This window comes from Macrotis lagotis, chromosome 1 (assembly GCF_037893015.1).
Source record: "Macrotis lagotis isolate mMagLag1 chromosome 1, bilby.v1.9.chrom.fasta, whole genome shotgun sequence".
In the NCBI taxonomy this organism is placed as follows: Eukaryota; Metazoa; Chordata; class Mammalia; order Peramelemorphia; family Peramelidae; genus Macrotis; species Macrotis lagotis.
Window position 1 is genome coordinate 889,068,405 of NC_133658.1, and position 22,879 is coordinate 889,091,283.

General features: G+C 40.1%; 1 protein-coding gene across 3 annotated transcripts in view; it reads left to right on the plus strand.

Moving 5' to 3' along the window:
• The window catches only part of NPHP4 (nephrocystin 4), a 169,232-nt gene that overhangs the window by 96,456 nt on the left and 49,897 nt on the right, over positions 1-22,879 (plus strand). For all 3 annotated transcript variants that reach the window (XM_074218620.1, XM_074218621.1, XM_074218622.1), the window contains 6 exons: positions 6,193-6,248; positions 8,687-8,815; positions 19,530-19,681; positions 19,856-20,047; positions 20,547-20,734; positions 21,702-21,862. In XM_074218620.1, coding sequence (XP_074074721.1) covers positions 6,193-6,248; positions 8,687-8,815; positions 19,530-19,681; positions 19,856-20,047; positions 20,547-20,734; positions 21,702-21,862 — 878 coding nt within the window. The remainder of the gene's footprint in view (positions 1-6,192; positions 6,249-8,686; positions 8,816-19,529; positions 19,682-19,855; positions 20,048-20,546; positions 20,735-21,701; positions 21,863-22,879) is intronic.

Here is a 22,879-nt window from a genome sequence, read left to right on the forward strand (position 1 = left end):
GGCCTCTCCCCACAAGGATGAAGATTTGTAACCATTAAAGATATTAAAAAGAACATATGGTAGACTCGGAAGGCATTTCCAAGACAGCATGGCCATCTCATGTTGGCAGCAGAAGATGGCACAATGTACAAGTACAGAATGCTCCTCTACAAGTCAGGAAGGAGCGCTAGTGCTCATAACGAGCCGAGAGGAGAAGGGAATACTAAGCAGAGAATCAGATTGATTGATTGGTTATTAATTGCAACCAAAAAGAGATTTCAAGTAACATTGGAGGAAAGAGGAAGATCTAGCAGTGGAAAGGACCATTGCTTAGAGTGGAGGGTGTAAAGAAGCAGATGGGACAGAAGGGAAAGTCCTATTTTGCTGCTCTTATTCTTATTTGCCCAGAGGGCAGAACTGGGAGCAAGGCAGTGTTAGTGACAAAGGGCTAATTTTTGGCTAGAAATATGGCCAGAAATTTTAGAGACATTCAAAAGTAGACTAGGTAGCCCTGGGAGGCATTCTTGGAGGTCTTCAGGAAGAACCTGGTTGACCATCTGTTGGGTGACATTGTAGAGAGGAGGCCTCCACATTGCCTTTTGATTCAGCTTCTGTCATCCAAACCTGGCCCATGCACTGTGCACTTCAGAGGGTGATAGATGAATTTCCTTTATCTCTCCCCCAGTTCTCTTGAACTGCCATCTTGTTAGGTGTCTTCCTCATGTCTGTAGGTTTAAGATTGATGTTTCCAGTGCCTGATTACCTTCTGATGATGATGATAATAGTATTTACATAGGACCAAATATTTGTTGGCACTGACAGTGCTGCTTGCTTTCATTTGATCCTCACAACAACCCTTTGGGGTCTTTTTTTTACTATCTCCATTTTACAGTTGAAATGGAGGCAAACAGATTAAGTAACATGGACAAGATCACACAGCTAATACATTGAACTCAAAAGTGTCTGGACACCAGTCATCACTCCCTTGCTGCACTTATAAGTAGTATTTCATTTGATATTCACAACCACCCTGGGAAATAGGTAAAATTATTAGTTCTATTTTACAGATGAAAAAACTGAGGCTGAGGGAGATTGAATGACTTACTCAGGGTCACACAACTCATTAGTGTCTGGGGCAACATTTGAATTCAGCTTCTCCTGACTCCTAACCCAATGCACCATTCACTTTACCACCTTGCTGTTCATATTTGCCAAACAGTTACATTTCTAGGAATGGGTCAGGATGTAAAGAGTTCAACTGAAGTATCATCTTTTTTTGAAGAGGGAAGAACCCCCCTCCCACCTCACCCATACCACCACATCAGAGAATGTGAGAAGTTTTAATGTTTTTTGAAAGCTTAACTTTGGATGATGTGAAAATTTGTACAAAACCCACAGATTGAGTAGAGCAGCATATTGCCTAAGTGCTAGCTTTCTCTTTATACAAGATAATGGAACTATTTCCTTTAATTTTTTTTCTTGTTAACCTAAATTGGGCCTATAGAGTTTAAGGAGAATCTACTTGGGGTGGAACAAAGTAGAACTTTCCCCCATCTTTGTTTCTTCTCATTTAATGTTTTCTCCTGTTTTATAAGAGGGATTTCCTACAGAGAAAGAGAGGGGGCTGGGGAGTTCTCATTGTTCTCTGAGATTGCTTAGGAAGCAGGTTTGGAAGCATCTGTGACCAGGGCATGAATTTCCGAGAAAGGCTGGGCCCTATTGGCCAGAGTCCCATGTGCCCATCCATCCTTCCAGGGAGAAGAAAATGCTGGTGTGTTTGAGGATTTCCTGACTCTTTTCAAAACAGATGCATAAATTTTAACAACTGCAGGCATCTGTGACTAATTGATTATAAATGTTGTTTTTAAAAAAATTCTTCTTTCTTCCCTTCCTTATTCTCTGTTCATTCCTTCCTTTCTTCCATCCTCTCATCTGTTTCTCTGTTTCTCTCTCTCTCTCTCTCTCTCTCTCTCTCTCTCTCTCTCTCTCTCTCTCTCTCTCATCAAACTCACTTTAGATTTAGTTGGTTTGACAAGAGAGGAGAGTATATGTGCACAGTGGATGAATTATAGTGGGTTTCTCCTGCAGTTATCAGATTGCTCCAGTTCTAAGGGCTCTGCTTTGGGGTATTCAGCCTAAGACTTGGGAGGGCCTTCCCTAGCAAATAGATGGAGAGGCTGCTTTCTTTTGCTGAGCATTTTTGAAGCTTTCTTTGAGACTTCTCATCTTTCTAAAAGAACCCTCAGCCCTGCTCCTCCCACATCCTCAGAATTCTGGAACAAGTAGGATGGGATAATTTGATTTAACAGAGTATCCTTTGGTGGGGGGGGGCTTTTATAAATGGCTGGAATTAAACCTTGGAATGCTTGGATTTCCAGTCATTTAGTTCAAGTGCCTCTGGGTGGCAGACCCTGCCTATTCATGGGACACCAGACTGGTGATTTTCTCTGTGTGGTAGGTTGGGAAGAATAGAGGGGGGTTGGGGTAGATGTTATTTTAATGTTTGCCTCAGGTTAGGGGTGATTGTTGTTGCCCCAACTTCTATTGTAGGACCATTCAAGCATTTTCCTTTTATGTCTTTCTTCTCTTCCCTTATTCTTGAGGACAGAAAACTGATGGGATTCCCAGTTCGTAGCCCCCTGCCCCCCCCCCCCCGCAGGTCTAGCCTTGTTTTTTCTTTTATTATACATGTGAATATTTGTAGCTAATTGGTGGTTATGCTCTTGTCCCATGTTGAGAACCTGCTGTGTGCTCACCACTGAGTTATCAGAGAAGTGGGGAACAGTTACTGACAGGGGGCTATATCATTAAGTGCTCCCCATGAAGTAGGAGTTCAATGAGGTGGGAGGTGGAGGGGTACAGAGTATGTAGAGCTTGCAGTTGGGCCTTGAAAGATGGCACCATTGTGCAGGGAGCACTGGGCCTGGAAGCAGCAAGACTTGAGTTCAAATGTGACCTCAGACTCTCCTTAGCTAGATGACCTTGGCCAAGTCACTTAACTTCTGTTTTCTTCAGTTTCTTCCTTTGTAAAATGAAGATAATAAGGAGGATAAGGTTTGTACCTTCTCTCTACTGTTATTGTAAGGATCAAATGAGATAATAATTGTCCGGTGCCTAGCTCAGGCCCTGGCCCATAGTAGGTGCTATTTAAATGCTATCATTGTTATCATTATCATCATCATCATTGTGTTGAAGGGAAGGCAGAAATTCAACAAATAGAAGCAGCAAACACCTGAGGATTCCTCATCTCTTAGAGATGTGCATCCTTTGATTGTCATGGTAAAAGTGCTTTGCTTCCAGGGCACTCAGAAATGTCCAGATTTGGTGCACTGGGGCCATTCTTAGACTTGGTGTAAAGGAGACAAATCAGTCTGTTGTCAATAGCCATTTATTATGTGCCTGCTGAGGGCTAGGCAGGCATCATGCCAGACTGCTGTTCAGTAAAGACCAATATTTGGAGACCCCATGGACCCCAGCACGCCAAGCCCTTCTGTCCTCCACTAGCTCCCTAAGTCTGGCCAAACTAATCTTCGTTGCTTCTGTGGCACTACCTGTCTGTTTGGCTCATCCTCTGCCAGGCCCTTTCTTTTCCTTTTGCCTTCACTCTTTTCCCAACATCAGGGTCTTTTCCAATGAGTCCTTTTATCTCATTATGTGGCCAAAGTATTTAATCTTACAGTGAATCTCTTGAATTTCTGTACATTTGTGTACTAGACCCTGAGCATAGAGATGAGAAATGAGTCTGAGGTTTCCCTGCCAGGAACTCCCAGCTGAGGAAAGCCCCTCCTTCAGGGCAGAGCAGAATCTTTGCTGCCATTTTGGTTTCAGAGCCTGCCTTGTCCAGAGCACTAAGAGGTTGAGTCACCTGCCTCAGCCCTGCAACCAGTTCCTCTCAGTCTCATAGACAAACATTTACTGTGCAAAGTATTGTGGAAACAAAGGTGAAGACAAGCAAGCAAGCAAGGCCAATTCCTGCCCTCCAGGAGAGTACTTTCCTAATGGGGGGGGAGGCTAAAGGTCATCGGAGAGGGGTAGGTCTGGGAAAAGCCTTCTCCAGAAGGATCATTTCAGCCAAGTTCTGAAGGAAGCCAGGAAAGTGAGGAGGCAAACTGAGGAAGGTGTGGCAAGAATAGAAAGGTAGGCAGTGGCCCCACATGAAGAAGAACTCTAAATGCCAAACAAAGACCTTGAACTTAGATTATGGAGATGATAAGGAGCCACTAGAGCTCATTGAGCAGGGGACAGCCTGGCCAAGAGTTAGACAGTGGATGATGAGTGGACAGTGGATTGGAATGTATATTGACTAAGGCAGGGGGACTAGTCAGTGGACTACTGCACGGTTCAGGCAGGAGTGGAGGACCTGAGCTATGGTCTGAGTATAGAGAGAAGGGAAAGTGCAAGAAGCATTCTAAAGGTAGAAACAAAAATTGGCAATGGATTAGATATATGTGGTGAATGAGAGTGAGAAGTTGGGGGGGGGGTGCTGCGGTTACAGGTGTCAATGATAGGAAAGATAGCAGGACCCTGAATAATAAAAAGGAAGTTTAGAAGGGGAAAGGGATTTAGGGGGGAGATAATGAGTTTTCTTTTGGACATGTTGAATTTGAGATGACAATGGACTATCTACTTTGAGATGTCTAAGAGAGAGTTGGAGATGAGTAACTGTAATTTAGCAGAGAGGTCACTGGATATATAAAATATTGAATCCATGGGAGTTGAAGAGATCACCAAGTGAGATAGTTTAGAGCAAAATGATAAGGGGGCTTAGGACAAAAGCTTGAGAAATATCCACAGTTAGATGATGGGACATAGATTAAGAACCAGCAAAGGAGAATGAGAAGGAGCAGTCAGAGAAATAGGAGGAGATTCAAATGAGAGCAGTGTCATCAGGAGGTAGTCCAAGGTGTCACATGCTTCAAAGAGACCAAGAAGAGTAATGACTGGGAAAAGACCATTGAATTTGGCAATTAAGAGAGCATTGGAGAGGGCAGTTTCAGTTGAATGATGAGATTGAAATCTAGATTACAAAGGTTTTCAAAGACAATGAGAGGAGAAGTGGCCTCCCTAATTATAGATGACTTTCTCTTAAGAGTTTAGTCCTAGTGGGGAAGAGATAAGAGGATGGTCATTTAAATCCAGGTCTTCCTGTCTTGGAAGTCAGTTCTCTGTATTCTCAGAAATATAAAGGCAGAGGTGGAAGCAATTCTTGTTCTCAGTAAGCTTACATTTTAGACAGGGGAGGCAGCATCTGTGCTTTTAAAATTAAGTATATGCAAATTAGATCCAAAGTGGTTTAGGTGGGGAGGGCACTAACAGCTGGAAGGATTGTAGGATGTGGGGGTGAAGAGGGAAGAGTGCAATCCAGGGAAAATGACTCACACTTCTTTATTCCTGAGAAGTCCATGGTTTTCCTATTTGCAGTCGGGACCTTTTTGATTGGAAGAAAATGGTCACACCTAGAAAGAAACTGGGAAATCAGTACCTTGGCAGAACTCCGTGAAATGGAGAAATCTTAATGAAGTCTGAGCTAGGCTAGGAGAACATCTGTTGTGGATTTCTCTTCCAACAAGAGTTTCCTGCTTAACAGAGCAGCAAGTTTGCCTGGTCCAGGAATTACTAGACTGGCCAAAAAAACAAACCCTGGCAGTTTTAGGGCATGAGTGTATGAAGAGATGAAAATAATGGAGAGCATTGCTATAAGCACATTAGAAAACCTTAAGTGTCCTAAAAATTTCATATCTCATTAAACAGTGCACTTAACAAGACTACACAGATTAAAGGAACAAGGAAGGAACGAATAGGGAGGGAGAAGCCACGCTTAATAATGAAGATGTCCTAAATGGCAGATTCAGTTTAATTTCCTCTCCCAAAAGCAGTGATTCAAGAAGACTGCTGCCATTTGTCTATTTTCTTTAATGCTGGCCAAGATCCTTTGGAAGAACAATTAAGCATTTTGACCCAATGGCCCTTCCTCCCCCAGCTCAGGCATCCGTAAAAGAGAAGTTGAAATCCCAGGCATCAGCAGCAGAGGAGATTGAAAAAGATCTTTTATTGATGAGATAATGTACACTGAAGCATTTTTGCAAACTTTAAGGCACTCAATGAAATGAACTCTTTTGTCCTCATCATTTTGGGGGCAAAATGCATTGTTTTCTGATCCCATTGGGAGCCCAGCTAACAACTGAAATGTTTCTTCCTGGTCTTTCCTTCTAGTGCCCATTCTGCCTGGAATGATGTCTTCTGTTCAGCTGTCTCCAATAGGACCTGGAGTAAGTATCTGCAGGTGATTGTAAGGGAATGTTCATCAGATTGGGGGGTGATTGCTATCAAGACAAGGGAAGTTCACTTTATTCAGAGTTAGAATAGTTTTCCTCCAGGCAGAGAGAAATTTGTATTTGCATTTTATTTATTTATCTATCTATCTATTTATTTATTCACTCATTCATTCACATCTATTTAATTGGCTATCCATTTATTTATCTGTTTATTCATTCATCCATTTATTTTTTTGTTTATTTATTTTAGGATTTTGCAAGGCAGTGGGGTTAAGTGGCTTGCCTGAGGCCACACAGCTAGGTAATTATTAAGTGTCTGAGGTCTTATTTGAACTCAGGTATTCCTGACTCCAGGGCCGGAGCTTTATTCACTGCACCACCTAGCCGCCCCTGTATTTTCATTAGTAAAGCTCTTTTCCAGTTAACTGCAATGGTGATGGGGCCAGTGGCATCAGAAGGGGCAGAGGGAATGTGCTGCCCATAGATCTGACACTCAGGGGCCAGTTTTTCACTTTCTCTGGTCGCTTGCTGTTTTTCAGGGGGTGGACTTTGCTTGCATTGTCAGATAGAAATAATGTTGTTTGTGTGACCTTGGGCTGTTGAGGTGCAGCTTCCTGCTCATTATTCACAAGCCCCCTGTATCCTGCTTAAGATAAATTTCAACACATGCAAAATGATCTGTTCTGTCCACTTGGTTTAGGAGGAAGCTTTCTTTATATCAGGTGCAGAAGCAGTTTTCCTTGATTCTTCTCCCTTATTCCTTCTCCTCATTCTTAGGCTGAGCCTTAGCCAGCAAACTCTGGTATGGGAGGGGGGAAGTTGTGTCACCATGGTCAATCTTGCCAAGAAGCTGGCAGTGCCAGCTGATGCCCCCCAAACTTGAGGGAATAGTCATGCATTTGTATTTCCAGCACTGAATAGAACACCTAGGGATTTCATGAGTAATGGGAAGACCCAGATGAGAAAACTTCCTCTACTAGTGCAGGTTAGCAACTTTTCTGTAATTCTATAGTATTAACAGAGAAGGGATTTGCCCAGGGTCACACTGACAGTTTAAGTTCCTTAAACCTGTGTCTTCCTGACTTTGAGGGTGTCTAGTAAGCCATCTTCCTGATCCATCAGAGGCACTTAATAAATGCTTATTGATTGATTAAAATGGTTCTGTGATCTTTTCAATCAGATATCCATTTGAAAATGTCTTGGGGTCCTAGAAGGAAAGAGAAACCCTTGGCCTGTTGTGAAGGGCAGTGATATCCATGGCAGCTCCCCTAGAGTCATGAGCCTGACTGCAGCCCTTTTGCCCACCTCCAACTAGGCTATTTCCCCTCACCAACCTGGAGAATGGCTTACTAGGAAAGGGAAATAATTTACCATGAGAGACTACTCAGGATGCTATTCTCTGTCAAGTCAGAGAACTACAGCATGAATGAAAAGTGAATTCGCATGTAAACAAGGGGGGCTTTGGGGATCACTCTCCAGATGGCCCTGCTGGGGTAATCCAGGCCTTCTCCCTCAAGTAGTTTCCATGGCAGTACTAGGAATGTGCTCTGTGATCACAGAGCCAATGCTCCGAGCTTCTCAAGTTAAAGAGTGGTACCACCTTGTTACAATCTGAGAATGGCTACATGGTCTCCAAAGAAACTCAATAGAACACTAATCTCCCGCAGCACTGATGAGCCTTTGGTTTTGGAAGGGAGTGGGTCCTGGCAGCTGAGACATCCAGGATGTGAATGCATATTTGAGTTGGTGACCAGGATCTGAGTTCATACAGTGTGTCTTAAGAGTTCAGACTTGGAGGGATCTCTGAGATCTTCTGTCTTGTTTCTCTTATTTCACAGAGGAGGGAATTGTATCCTCTCCCCACCGACATCTTCCCAGAGGCTTAAGAAATTTGACCAAGATCATAACTCAGGGTCTCCAATGCCAAATCCAATGATCTTCCTACTCTATCATAAAAATGTTTCCTAGTGACATTATGTACCAATTAATCAGTTGTTTCCTTTCTCATGAGTCATTTTGATGAGTCAACATGGCAGATAGGATGCTGGTCTTAGAGTCGAAAAGATGTGCCTTCCACTCCCCCTTTTGGCACTTTATAGATGATTGACCATGAATAAGCTACTTAACCTGTCTAAAGATTCTAAGTCTGCCAGGGTTCTGAGCTGCATTGATGGGAATAGTTCCTACACTTGAAAAAAATCACAGACCCTGATGCAAAGAGGTTTTTGTTTTATGTAGCAGTCAAAGGAAAAACACAGTTTTCATCCCATAGTCACCTTTTTTCTCCCCTGTTAAGTTTTACTGTAGTGTTAAAATTCTGAGTCTTATAAGTGTCTTTGGCTGGACCTCTCATATGCTCTTTTTCATGGTTTTACTTTCTCCTCCACCGTAACTAATTATTAAAGTTGACATCATCATCATTTGCCTTGCAGTTGTCAATGTCCCAGCTGTCAAGCTCTCCTACCTCCACCCCTCGAAGCCTCTCTGCTAGACCTTCCTTACCCACTCAGCTCAACTCGAAGCTCTCCACGTCCTTCAAGACCTTCCAGGGAACCCAGGAAGTAGGTGTTTCCCTCACATGCAGACTTCTAAAAAGATGGATATATACACTTGCTCTTTTTTGGTTTATTTTGTTTTGTTTTATTTATTTTATATTATTACAATAATCTTGTTGTGAGAATAAACATAAAACCCCCTCCCCCCCGAAAAAGATGAGAAGCCTCAAGAATAGTGAGAGAGAGAAAAAAAAAGTTCAGTCCATGTTCAGATTCCAATGGCTCTGACTCTGGTATGAATTGCCTTCTTTATCATGGGTCCACCAAAGAAGTTGCTTCAATATTCTTCCCACAGTTGCGATTACTAGCTGTATTTCCCTCCACTCTGTTCCTTCCCACTCTCATTTATTCTTTTCTCTCTCTCCTTTCACCCTGTCCCTGTTCAAAAATGTGTTGCATCTGAGCACCCTTTCCCACGATCTTCCCTCTCTTCTATCACCTATTCCCTCCTTCCCTCCTTCCCTCTCCCCATTCCCCCTATCCCATCCCTTTCCTTTCAGTTTTCTCTAGGGTAAGATAGATTTCTATACCCTATTAAGTATGTATGTTATTTCCTCTCTGAGCCATTTCTGATGAGAATGAAGGCTTGCTCGTTCCCCCCCCCTCGCCTTCCCCTGTTCCACTCCATTGCAAAAGCTTTTTCTTGACTCTTCTGTGAAATATCTTAACCCCTTCTTCCTCTCCTTTCTCTTGCTCCCAGTACTTTCCTTTATCACCCATTGACTCCATCTTTTTACTATATTATGCCATTATATTCAGCTCCTTCCTATGTCCTGTCTATATATGCTCATTTTAATTGCTCTTATAAAAGAGAAAGTTCATATGAGTTATCAGTATCTTCTTCCCATGCAGGAATATAAGCAATTCAACATTATTAAGTTCCTCTTCATTAGTCCTTATCCACTGCCCCCCACCCCCACCCCATGGTTCAACAGAGTTCTGTACTTGGAGATCAAACTTTCTGTTCAGCTCTGGTTGTTTCAATAGGAAAGTTTGAAAGTCCCCTGTTTCGTTGAAAGTCCATCTTTTCCCCTGAAAGAGGTAGTTGATTCTCAGTTGTAAACCAAGATCTTTTGCCTTCTAGAATATCATATTCCGAGCCTTTAATGTAGATTCTTCCAGATCCTGTGTAATCCTGACTATAGATCCATGGTAGTTGAATTGTTTGTTCTTGGCAGGTTTTAGAAATTTCTCTTTGACTTGAGAGTTTTGGAATTTGGCTATAATATTCCTGGAAGTTTTTCTTTTGGGATCTCTTTCAGGAGGTATTCAGTGAATTCCCTCAATTTCTATTTTACCCTTTGCTTCTAGGATCACAGGGCAATTTTGCTATATTATTTCTTGAAAAATGAAGCCTAGGCTCTTTTCCTGGTCATGAATTTCAGGTACCCCAATAATTTTAAATTATCTCTCCTGGATCTGTTTTCAAGGTCGGTTGTTTTTTCAATGAGATATTTCACATTTTCTTCTAATTTGGGGGGGGGGGTTGGAATAGTTTTATTTCTTCCTGATTTCTCCCAAAGTCATCAGCATCTTTTAGTTACATTTTGCATTTGAAGGAGTTATTTTCTTCAGAGAGCTTTTTTATCTCCTTTTCTAGCTGGCCAATTCTGCTTTTTAAGGCATTCTTCTCCCCATTTGCCCTTTGTGTTGCTTTTTCCATTTGGCCTAAACTGGTTTTTAACATATTATTTTCTTCAGTATTTTTGGTATTTCTTTCACCAAATTGCTGATTTGGTTTTCATGATTTTTCTGCATCGTTCTCATTTCTCCTCCCAATTTTTCCTCCATCTCCCTTAATTGCTTTTCAAAGTCTTTTTTGAGCTCACCCAAAGCCTGAGACCATTTTCTCTTTCTTTTGGAGGTTTTGGATATAGAAGCTTCGATTTTGTCATCTTCTGAATCTTCCATGAGACCAAAGTAATTTTTTGTCATCAGGTTCTTCTTTTTCTTTTGTTTGCTCATTTCCTCAGTGTATGACTGATCTACTGCACTTCCAAGGCTTTGGGGAGATTTTGGGATAACCCACAGGGACCTTAATTCCTCCAAGGTCTTATGAGAGGCCCTGACTGATTTCTTGGCTGTGCTTTGGTATGTGGACCCTCTTACCATCTGTTGCCTGCACACTGGAGGTGCAGGCTGGCTTCCCTGATTCCTACTTCAGGTTCCCACCACAGGGCTGTTCTGAGGCTGGCACTCTCTCCACACCCATTCTGGTGTGGCAGAGTTCTCTCACCACCCATTCAAACTGTTCTCAGTGATCCCTGGTCCAGGAGGTCAGGAAACTGTCCCCTTCTGCCACAGACCCAGGTGCCCCCAGGGATCTAGGCACTCGGTCAGACTGTGGCTCGCAGGGACTTTTTCCAATCCCCAATCCCAGTGAAACAACCTTTTCCATTTAACTTCTAAGTTATCTTGGACTGGGCAATTGTATCACTCAATCTTTCTGTGTGTTCTGTCCCTCTAAATTTTGGCTAGAGTCATAATTTGATGACTTTTGGAGTTTTTTAGGGAATGAGTTTCTGGGAATTCCTGCCTTCATGTTGCTATCTTGGCTCTGCCCCTCTACACTTGCTCCTAAAAAAAAGTTAATTTGGGGGACTTCCAGCCAAGATGGTGGAGAGAAGACAGGCACAGTTCTAAAGTCTCCTGATCTTTCCCCATCTATCACATGAAACAAACCTCTTAAAAGAAATCCGACCCACAAAACCCAGAAAGAAAAGCCAGGAGAAAGAACATCTACCTCAGGATCTGTCTCTCGCTGCAGCTTTGGTAGAATTCGTGCAGGTGAGTCTGGGCTCAGAGGGAGGATCAGCCCCGGATCAGCCAGATTAACAGCTGAATTGGAACTGGGAGTCTGAGGGCCGGAGAGCCGGACCTGCTGGATCAGCAGCAGTGGGGCTAGACAAAAGGGGCTTGGGCCCACGGGGAAGCAGAGGCGCTGGTGTTGGTGCTGTCCCGCTGGAGCTTGGGGACCAGGCTTGGGGAAGAGTTCTGGTGCAGGAGAGCTGTGGACACCATCCCTAGGCTCCTCGGGTCTGAGAAACTCTGAGTGCACACCTCCATTGCACAGAGGCCTCTTCCCAAACAAATGCAAACTACTCCTGCCTCAGGCCCAGGTGTGTGAGCAGAAGAACCAGCCCAACTGAGGAATGACCTCAGGCCAGGGTAAAGCCCACCATTGATTGAAGGCAAAAGAATTAAATAGCCCCAATTCCTCCCTTCCGGCAAAGGGAGAAGGCCTCTCAACCCAGAGAGGGCAACCAGCACCTCCTACTGGCCAGCCAGAGAAACTGCACTCAGTAAAGTCTTTAGCGATCCCAAGCCCAGATGAACCAACCCCCCCCCCAACTCAAGGTCTTAGCATAATGAAGAAGGGTCAGTGGAAAGGTGGATCCATAGAAAAATTCCTGGAAGGGAAAGACCCCAACTCAGAGAGACCTGGAACCTCTGAGTGGAATACAATCTGGTCTTCAGCACAGAAAGACTTCCTTGAAGAAATAAGGAAGGAACTTAAAAATTTGGGAGAGACAATACCTTGCAACAAGAAAACAAAACCTTAGAAAGTACAATTGAACAAATACAAAATGAGAATAAATCTCTCAGATCATCAATTGGACCAATACAAAATGAGAATAATTCTCTCAGATCCTCAAATGAGCAAATGCAAAAAGAAATTAATTCTCTCAAAACCTCAATTGGTCAAATGGAAAGCTCTTTCAAAAGTAGAATTGACCAACTGGAAAAGGAGTTGCAAAAGGTTAATAAAGAAAACATCTCCCCCCGCAAAAATGGAGTCTACAGGAAACTAATGACTCCATGAGACAGCAAGAGTCAGTTAAACAAAATCAAATAATAGAAAAAATAGAAGCAATTGTAAAATACCTCATCAACAAAATCACTGACCTTGAGAATAGATCGAGGAGGGGCAACCTGAAAATTATAGGACTTCCTGAAAACATTGAAGAGAAAAAAAGCCTGGACTTAATATTACAGGATCTAGTGATGGAAAACTGCCCTGATATCATGGAATCAGAGGGCAAAGTAGTTATTGAAAGAGTACATCGATCCCCACCAGAAAAAGATCCTAAAATGAAAACACCAAGGAATGTTGTGGCCAAACTCCAGAACTATCAGATAAAAGAGAAAATCCTGCAAGCAGCCAGAAAGAAACAATTTAAATATCAAGGAGCCACAGTAAGGATCATGCAGGACCTGGTTGCATCAACTTTAAGGGATCGAAAGGCCTGGAATGAGATATTTCGAAGAGTATGGGAGCTTGGAATGCAGCCAAGAATCTACTTTCCTGCAAAGCTGAGCCTTCTCTTCCAGGGAAAAAAGATGGACATTTAACAAAATGGAAGAATTCCAAAAATTTCTTATGAAAAGACCAGAGCTATGCAGAAAATTTGGACATCAAACAGGAGGTTCAAGAGACACATGAAAAGGTAAAAAAAAGGGGGGGCGGTAAAAGGAAAAAAAATGCAATCCAGTAAGTTGAAACTGGCTATATCCCAGCATGGGGGGCGGGAAAGATTCTCATAAACCTTGAGAAATGTAACTCTAACATAGAGAATACACCTAGCCAGAAATGATGGACATTCATGACCTATCCATGAGACTGCTATCTAATGGGATGTAATTGGTTTTAACCCCACTTGGGAGAAAGACTCTAATAACTCTCAGGACTTTTGACTCTATTCGATAGAATATACAGAACTAGAAGGGACAAACACTCAGAATTTTCTATGACTTAGATAGAATGACCTAAAAAAAACACTACCTCCTTAACAAGGGGGACAGGAAAGAGATGGATGGTGGGAGGGGATTGAATGGGGTAAATCTCATTACATTAAGAGGTACAAAAAACCTATGGTAATAGTGGGAAGAAGGGAGCAGAGGAGAAACACCTGAATCTTCTCCTCATCAGATTTAGCTTAAAGTCAACCTAAACATACTCAGTTAACTTATAAAACATCTAACCTTTCAAGTATTAAAAGGGGAGGGGGGATGGAGAAAGGGAAGGGGAGTGGGGGAAATAAGGGGAAATAACAAGAGGAAGGGAAGGGAAAAGGGGAAAAAGGGAAAGGGGAAGGAAAGGGGAGGGTGTGATATAGGAGGGCAAATACACTGAAGGGGGTGGTTTTCAGAAACAAAAGACTGGGGAATATGGATAAAAGGGGGGGGAAGGGGGAAAAATACAAACAGAGGGAAGATAGCACGGAGGGCAATAAAGAATTAGTAATCATAACCTTGAATGTGAATGGGCTGAACTCTCCCTTAAAATGTAAGCAAATAGCAGAGTGGATTAAAAACCAGAATCCTACAATATGCTGTTTACAAGAAACTCATTTGAAGCAGGGAGATACATATACAGTAAAGGTAAAAGGTTGGAGCAAAATATATTTTGCTTCAGCTGAAGTAAAAAAAAGCAGGGGTAGCAATCCTTATCTCAGACAAAGCAGCAGCAAAAATAGATAGTGTTAAAAGAGATAAGGAAGGAAACTTTATCCTCCTAAAAGGTACCATAGACAATAAAGTCATTTTAATATTGAATATATATATATACCCAGTGGGACAGCACCCAGATTCTTAGAGGAGAAGCTGAAAGAACTACAGGAAGACATAGACAGAAAAACTCCACTAGTGGGAGACCTCAACCTCCCGCTATCAGATCTAGATAAATCGAATCATAAAACAAACAAGAAAGAAATTAGGGAGGTAAATATATTGTTAGAAAAATTAGATATGGTAGACTTATGGAGGAAACTGAATGGGGATAGGAAGGAATATACCTTTTTCTCTGCAGTACATGGAACTTATACAAAAATTGATCATGTACTAGGACATAAAAACCTAATGATCAACTGTAGAAAGGCAGAAATAGTGAATACATCTTTCTCAGATCACAATGCAATAAAAGTCATATGGAGTACTGGGCCAAGGAGATATAGACCCAGAACAAATTGGAAACTGAATAACCTCATTTTAAAAAATGAGTGGACTGAAAAACAAATTATAGAAAGAATTTACCATTTTATCCTAGATAATGATAATAATGAAACAACATACCAAAACCTATGGGATTCATTCAAAGCAACTCTCAGGGGATATATTATAGCTCTAAATGCTTATATGAATAAATTTGAGAAAGAGGAAATCAATGAATTTAACATGCAACTAAAAAAATTAGAGAACAAATCAAAAACCCCCAATTAAATGCCAAATTAGAAATTCTAAAATTGAAATAAAAAACTATTGAATTAATAAATGAAACCAAAAGTTGATATTATGAAAAAACCAATAAAATTGATAAACCTCTGGTCAATTTGATTAAAAAAAAGAAAGAAGAAAACCAAATTGCTAGTGTCATAAATGAAAAAGGTGAACTCATCACCAATGAGGAGGAAATTAAAGTAATAATTCGAAATTATTTTGCCCAACTCTATGCCAATAAATTTGATAATCTAAGTGAAATGGATGAATATTTACAAAAATATAAGTTGCCCACGTTAAATGAAGAAGAGATTAAATACTTAAAAAACCCTATCTCAGAAAAAGAAATTCAACAAGCCATTTCTGAACTCCCTAAAATAAAATCTCCAGGCCGACCTATTTCCCTGATGAATATAGATGCAAAAATCCTAAATAAAATCTTAGCAAAACGATTACAACAAGTCATCACTAGGATAATACATTATGATCAAGTAGGATTTATTCCAGGAATGCGGGGTTGGTTCAATATTAGGAAAACTGTTAGTATACTCAATTATATCAACAATAAACCTATCAGGAATCATATGATCATATCAATAGATACTGAAAAAGCTTTTGACAAAATACAGCATCCATTCCTATTAAAAAACACTAGAGAGCGTAGGAATAAATGGACTGTTCCTTAAAATAATTAGCAGTATCTATCTGAAACCATCAACAAGTATTATATTCAATGGGGAGAGGTTAGAGGCATTCCCAATAAGATCAGGGGTGAAACAAGGGTGCCCATTATCACCACTACTATTCAATATTGTATTAGAAATGTTAGCATCAGAAATTAGAGAAGAAAAAGAAATTAAAGGAATTAGAATTGGGAAGGAAGAGACAAAACTCTCACTGTTTGCAGATGACATGATGGTCTACCTAGAGAATCCCAAGAAATCATCTAAAAAACTACTGGAAACAATTAGCAATTTTAGCAAAGTTGCAGGTTATAAAATAAACCCTCATCAACTTTTCTATATATGTCTAACAAGAAACAGCAGGAAGAGCTAGAAAGAGAAATCCCATTCAAAGTAACCTCAGACAGTGTAAAATATTTGGGAGTCTATTTGCCAAGACAGACTCAGAAACTTTTTGAAAACAATTATAAAACACTTGTCACACAAATTAAATCAGATTTAAATAACTGGGCAAATATCAACTGCTCATGGATAGTTAGAGCTAATATAATAAAAATGACAATTCTACCAAAACTAAATTATTTGTTTAGTGCCCTACCAATCAAAATTCCAAAAAATTACTTTAAAGAGTTAGAAAAAATTGTGCAAGTAAATTCATATGGAGAAATAAAAAGTCAAGAATTGCCAGGAGCTTAATGAAAAAACGTGCAAAAGAACGTGGCTTAGCCCTACCCTATCTATAATTATATTATAAAGCATCAGTCATCAAAACTGTTTGGTATTGGCTAAGAAATAGAGTGGTGGACCAGTGGAATAGACTAGGTGTAAAAGCAGGAGATGATTATAATAATCTGCTGTTTGATAAACCCAAAGAGTCCAGCCATTGGGATAAAAACTCCCTCTTTGATAAAAATTGCTGGGATAATTGGAAGTTAGTATGGAAGAAACTTAGATTAGACCAACACCTCACACCCTTTACCAAGATAAGATCCAAATGGTTACAGGACATAGACATAAAAAACAATACTATAAGCAAATTAGAAGATCAAGGACTAGTCTACCTATCAGATCTATGGAAAGGGGAACAGTTTATGACTAAGGGAAAGTTGGAGAACATCATCAAAAACCAATTAGATGATTTTGATTACATTAAATTAAAAAGCTTTTGCACAGATAAAACCAATGTAACCAAGATCAAAAGAAAGGTAGTAAATTGGGAAACAATCTTTACAATGATTGTGACATAACAATGATTCTGACAGAGGACTCATTTCTAAAATATACAGAGAACTGAGTCATATTTTTAAAACAAAAAGCCATTCCCCAATTGACAAATGGTCAAAGGATATGCAAAGGCAATTTACAGATGAGATCAAAGTAATCCATAGCCATATGAAAAAATGCTCTAAATCATTAATTATTAGAGAAATGCAAATTAAAGCTTCTCTGAGGTACCACCTCACACCTCTTAAATTGGCCAGTATGACCAGGAAGGATAATGATCATTGTTGGAAGGGATGTGGGAAATCTGGGACACTATTACACTGTTGGTGGAGCTGTGAACTCATCCAACCCTTCTGGAGAGTTATTTGGAACTATGCCCAAAGGGCAACAAAAATGTGCATACCCTTTGACCCAGCAATACCACTACTGGGTCTATACCCTGAAGAGATGAGGAAAAAGGGTAAAAACATTACTTGTACAAAAATATTTATAGCAGCCCTGTTTGTGGTGGCAAAGAATTGGAAATCCAGTAAATGTCCTTCAATTGGGGAATGGCTTAGCAAACTGTGATATATATACATATATATATATATACATATATATATACATATATATATGTATATATATATATATGTATATATGTATGTATGTATATATATATATCCCTAACAGCAACATGGGAGTGATGTTCAATCTTGAAAGACTTGCTCAATCCATCAGTACAACAATCGGGAACAATTTTGGGCTGTCTGCAAAGGAGAGTACCATCTGTATCCAGATAAGGAGCTGTGGAATTTGAACAAAGTGCAAGGGCTATTCCCTTTAATTTAGGAAAAAAAACAGATATCTTATTGTCTGATCTTGTTACCTGTTAGACTTCTCTTCTCTTAAAGGATATGATTTCTCTCTCATCACACCCAATTTGGATCAATGTACAACATGGAAACAAAGTAAAGACTGACAGAGTGCTTTCTGTGGGGGTGGGGTGGGGGGAGGGAAGCAAGATTGGGGGAAAATTGTAAAACTCAAATAATATCTTTAATAAAAATAAATTTAAAACCTTAAAAAAAGTCAATTTGGAGTCTGGCTTCTATAGTTAGGTTCTTTCTCTATTTGTGATTCTGATGTTCTGAGCTGTGGGGATGGGGGGGGCAACATTGCTTTTTTTTTTCATTGGTTGGGCTTAAAACCATCATTGTTATGTTTCCCTTGGGGAGAGAACCAAAGGGAAGCTTCAGCCTTATAAAGGGATCAAAATTCTGACTTTTCTGCTTGCATGTGATGATGCTAAGTCAAATTTAAATGGTTCTTAGGGGCTCTGGTCCCTAAAGGAAAAGGGAACTATCCAGTGACCTGGATACTCTTTAAGGAAGGATAGCTTGGCACAGTGGACAAGGACACTGAATCTGAAATCAGAAGGCAGTGTTTTAGTATCAGCGCTAACTGTGTGATCTGAGGCATAACCTTGCTGAGCTTGTTTCTTCATCTGTGAAATAAGACAATGTACATGCTATCTCACAGGGGATTGTGAGGATCACGTGTGATTACATAGAAAATGCTTTCTATAGAATGTCTATAAAGCAGTATAGAAATAGCAACTCCTACCTGAAAAAATGATCAAATCAAGTTTCAGTGATACCATCCCTTTTCTTTTCAGTGGTATTTTCATATGAAGAGGTACTAGACAGGCACAGCACATTTGGATCCAAAAGATATCACCTGGCTTACAGGTTTCAGGACTATGTCTCAGATGGTTCTAGCTCAGAAATGTTCTGTTTAACCCACAGCAATATGATGGAGAAAGAGCTTCATTTAATTTGTCCATTTAGAAACTGAACAGAAAGGCAAACATAAACTTTCTGAAAGACAATTTCTTAAATGGATTTTATTTATGGGCTCTAAATTTTCCAGCCATTTTGAATGTATAATTGCAGAGTTGATGGTATGGTCTTAGACATCTAGGCATTAAGTATCCATTTTATTTCAAGCAGAAGGCTCAGTGTCAAGCCTTCAGAGAGCATTCCAGACATCTGCATCTGGCTCCCAAGCAAGCCACACCTTTAGCTATTAGTTTGTTGGTTTTTTCCCTATTGTTCTGGATTCTTTTTAGAAGAATTATTGGACAGTCAACTCCATGAGGGCAGGCAGGCAGGGATTTTCTCTTAGCAGAACTCTGGTTATCCCATCCCCTGCCATACTTTTGGTCCTTTATAAGTGCCCATTGAATCAATGAGTGAAAATAATGAATAGGTGGGTGGGTGGGTAGGTAGAGCTTGTGACTGATTTGATGGGGTCAGACATGGAAAGGGACAAAGGAGGTGGAGCATGTATTTATCTCCTCCCCAACATACTCTGTCCACTGGCACCCAGATGCAATATCTCCTTGCCTTTCTGAAGACAAACAGCTTAAATCTTTATGGAAAAAAATCCCTCATTGATTAGTAGCATTGGCAGAATTTCTAATTTTTTTTTTATCAGTGAAAGGACATCATCAGGAAATATAACTTATATGGAAACAGTACCTTTGTGCCTCAGTTCTGAAACTATCCCAGTGGGTGCCTTCAGTTTTGTTTGAGTACCTTCTTCTTACCCCCTAGGAATCCTCCCCTATAAGCAGCAGGATAGCTCATCTGGAGGTTGATCTGAGCCAGACATCCCTGATCACAGAATCCCCCATTGCTCAGCAGCTGCAGGAGTTGCCTTTCACACCCCTACATGCTCCGATTATCATGGGCACTGAGATCCGAAGGTGGGTCCTAAATCTTTTGAATATGCTATGGGTCATGGTGGGTGCATCACTTCTGTGATGACTAGCTTAGAGCACTAGATTCATGGTATGACTGATAAAAGAAGCTGAATTGTTTTGACTTTGATTATTCTGATCAGACAAATACCTTTGTCCTGGGATTCTTTTGTATTTCAGTGCTGGATCTAAGCTCTCCCGGGCCTCGTTAGTTCGTCTGAGAACATTGGGCTTTCCAGAAATTCTAGACCGCTGCAAGCAGCCAGCTGAAATTGTGGATCCTTCCATCCCTGTGAACTTTAACCCTCAAAAGGAAGAGGAAGATGTGCTGCAGAGCAATGAAATAATTCTGCAATTTCTTGCCTTCAGCAGGTAAAACAAGAATGACTTTACTCCCTTGTTTCATTCTATTCTTTTTGACAGCCCTCATGTTAAGTGGAATTCTTAATATGATTATCATCCTCCTTAGCTTCTCTCCTGCTTGTTAAATCATGTTATTCCTCCTATCATTAAAAGAGACCTTTAAAAAAAAGAGAAATTGTGGGCATTCAGTAAACCATTCAGAAGTAATTCTCTAAATATTCAATTATCAAAATTGGAAAACTTCTTGGATTTTTCATTGGTACTTTTTCTTTGACTATATAGTTCTTCTCTAACACAAAGGTAAAATATTATCAATAGTTATAGCCTCATTAATTATCCAACTGGCTTATCCATAGCCAGACTAAACTATTCACTTCAGTTTCTGACGTTAAGTTCTTAGAATCATAGGAGTAACAAATCTATATGATATGTAAGATTTCCCAGTATGATAAGTGTCCTGTGAATGGCTATCAGTAATGGATTAATTCAAGGGTACCATTTCATTTAGAGTTTCAGAGGACCCCAGGGGAATGCCATGGCCAAAAACAGTGTATTTCACCTTCCAATTCTATCGTTTCCCACCGGTCACAACGTCACGATTACAATTGATGAAGATGGACCAACCTGGGATGACTAACTCTAGTTCTCTGTCCTACATTTTGGTTTCAGAGAACAGGGATGATTCATTGAACAAGGGTAAGCATGTGTTTGAAATGTACATATATGTGAGTTTGTCAAAGGGTCACATTTTGAATTCAAGAAGACAACCTTTCAGGTTGTTGGACAGTGAGAACAGGAAGCGGAAATTATGGTCCTATGCTTTTTAGTACATGGAATTTTTAGACTTAGTATATCATAATAAGTTGTTTTATAAATTGAGTACCTCAGAGACCTTAACTAATCCAGTTATTTTAATGAGATTTTTGTCAATTGAAATTAAGGCTATCGATCCATGAAATATGCATTTTAGATGTCTTCTATTTGTTCACATAATGCATAATTAAGAGTAGGTCCCAAATATTGTGGGAAGGATCATAACGTGTGAAATCCACAAAAGCTAGCACCATGGGATGAGAGAAAGTCAATAAGTATGGGCAGCTTTCATCTTTCAAAGATATTATTGACACCTAGAGTTTCTTTCATAGAAAGTTTTTCCTATTTCTGATAAAAACAATTTTGGAGGCATTTTTAAATTTGGTACACCTTGAAAGATTTAAGGAATCGATTCTACTTGTATTAGATAAACTATTTGAAAAATTAATGTGCTTTCAGAAACTATATATCTGACCTAGCTGAGCTTTGTTAGCAAAAGCAGAGATTGAGTGTCTTAAAATTCTTGTTGCCTGTGACAAAACCATTTGAAATCTATATCAATTCATCAGACCCCAGCTCACAGAGAGTTTTGTGAAGACCTAGACAAAGAAAATATTGTTTGAACTTTGGGTAGGATCCCATCCTGCCCAGGGGAACCTTTTAGACTTGTTGTTGTTAACTCAAGTGGTTTATGATTTCACTTGATTAATGTGCTTATTAAATTGTAATTATAGCTGAAAGTGAGATTGGGTTCTGTTGTCCAGGGTTCACATTTCTCTTCAGAAAATAAGGATGATAAATGAGTCAAATTTACTTTTAGACTCTTCTCATGAGTTTCTTTTGGGGGCAGATTCTCTTGGACTCCAACTCCAGTATCTGGTGGATCCTACACTCCTCAAGCCTGGAGAACAGCGGTGGTTCATACATTATCTTGCTGTGCAGACCCTCCAGATCGATGTCTGGGATGGAGATTCGTTGCTTCTCATTGGGTCTGCAGCAGTGCAGATGGAGGTAACATTTCTTTCTGCAATAAAAGCATGATACCATATTGCTCATTAAAAATCCCATTATTAAAGAGTCCAGAACAGTTGTTAGTGTGGCCCCTTTACCAAATTCAGGTGCTATAATTCTGCCTATAATTCTGCCTATTGATTTCCCTGATAGTAAATATGATCACTTTCCTTGCAACAGAAAATATTTCTCAGAAGGTCCAATTTCTGTATTTACAGTTATTTTACCATTTAACTCTTAAGAACAAACTCAGTGGTTCATTTCCTCCCCTCTGAATTTTAAGAAATTTTAACTATCATTGTGTCTATCACAATGAAGAAGAGGTTAAAAAAAGATCTGTCCTTAATCATTTCTTATTTCCATGGTTGCTTTAAGAATAATTTCTTTAAAAAAATGTCAGTGTGGTATGGTGGAACCAGGGTTGGTCCTTAAATTAGAATGATCTGGGTTCAAATACTGCCTCTAACCCTTATTATTTCTTGATCATGGACATTGCATCAGTCATAGTTTCACAGAAGTAGAATTTGAAGAGTCCCCAAAAGACATCTAATCTCATCCCCTTAAATTACAAATGAGGAAACTGGGTCCTAAGGAGTTGAAATATCTTCTCCAAGGTCACATGCCATTTAGCTTCTCTCATCTAAAGTTATCTCTTGTAAAATGAGGAGAATAACTCCAGTACCTTCTCCCAGTATAATGGTGGTACTGAGGCTCAAATTCAGGAAACATCTGTTAAATGCTTATAATCCCTAAAACCCTGTTCCTGCACTCCCAGTTTTTATTGATTCTAGTGTCATTTTACAAAGAGAAGATTGAACAAAGACAAATATCTCACCGAGCTATTTTTTTTTTAAAACAAGTGAACCGGTACCTTGATTTCTCCACAGATGATTCAAGTGTCAGGTGGGATTCACACAAGTGCTAGGATATCCTTCCAGTGTGAACTCTGATTCCTCAGGGGGTTTCCTGAGAAAACTGGCCAAAGACTGGGCTGGACATCTGCTCCATGCCTGATAG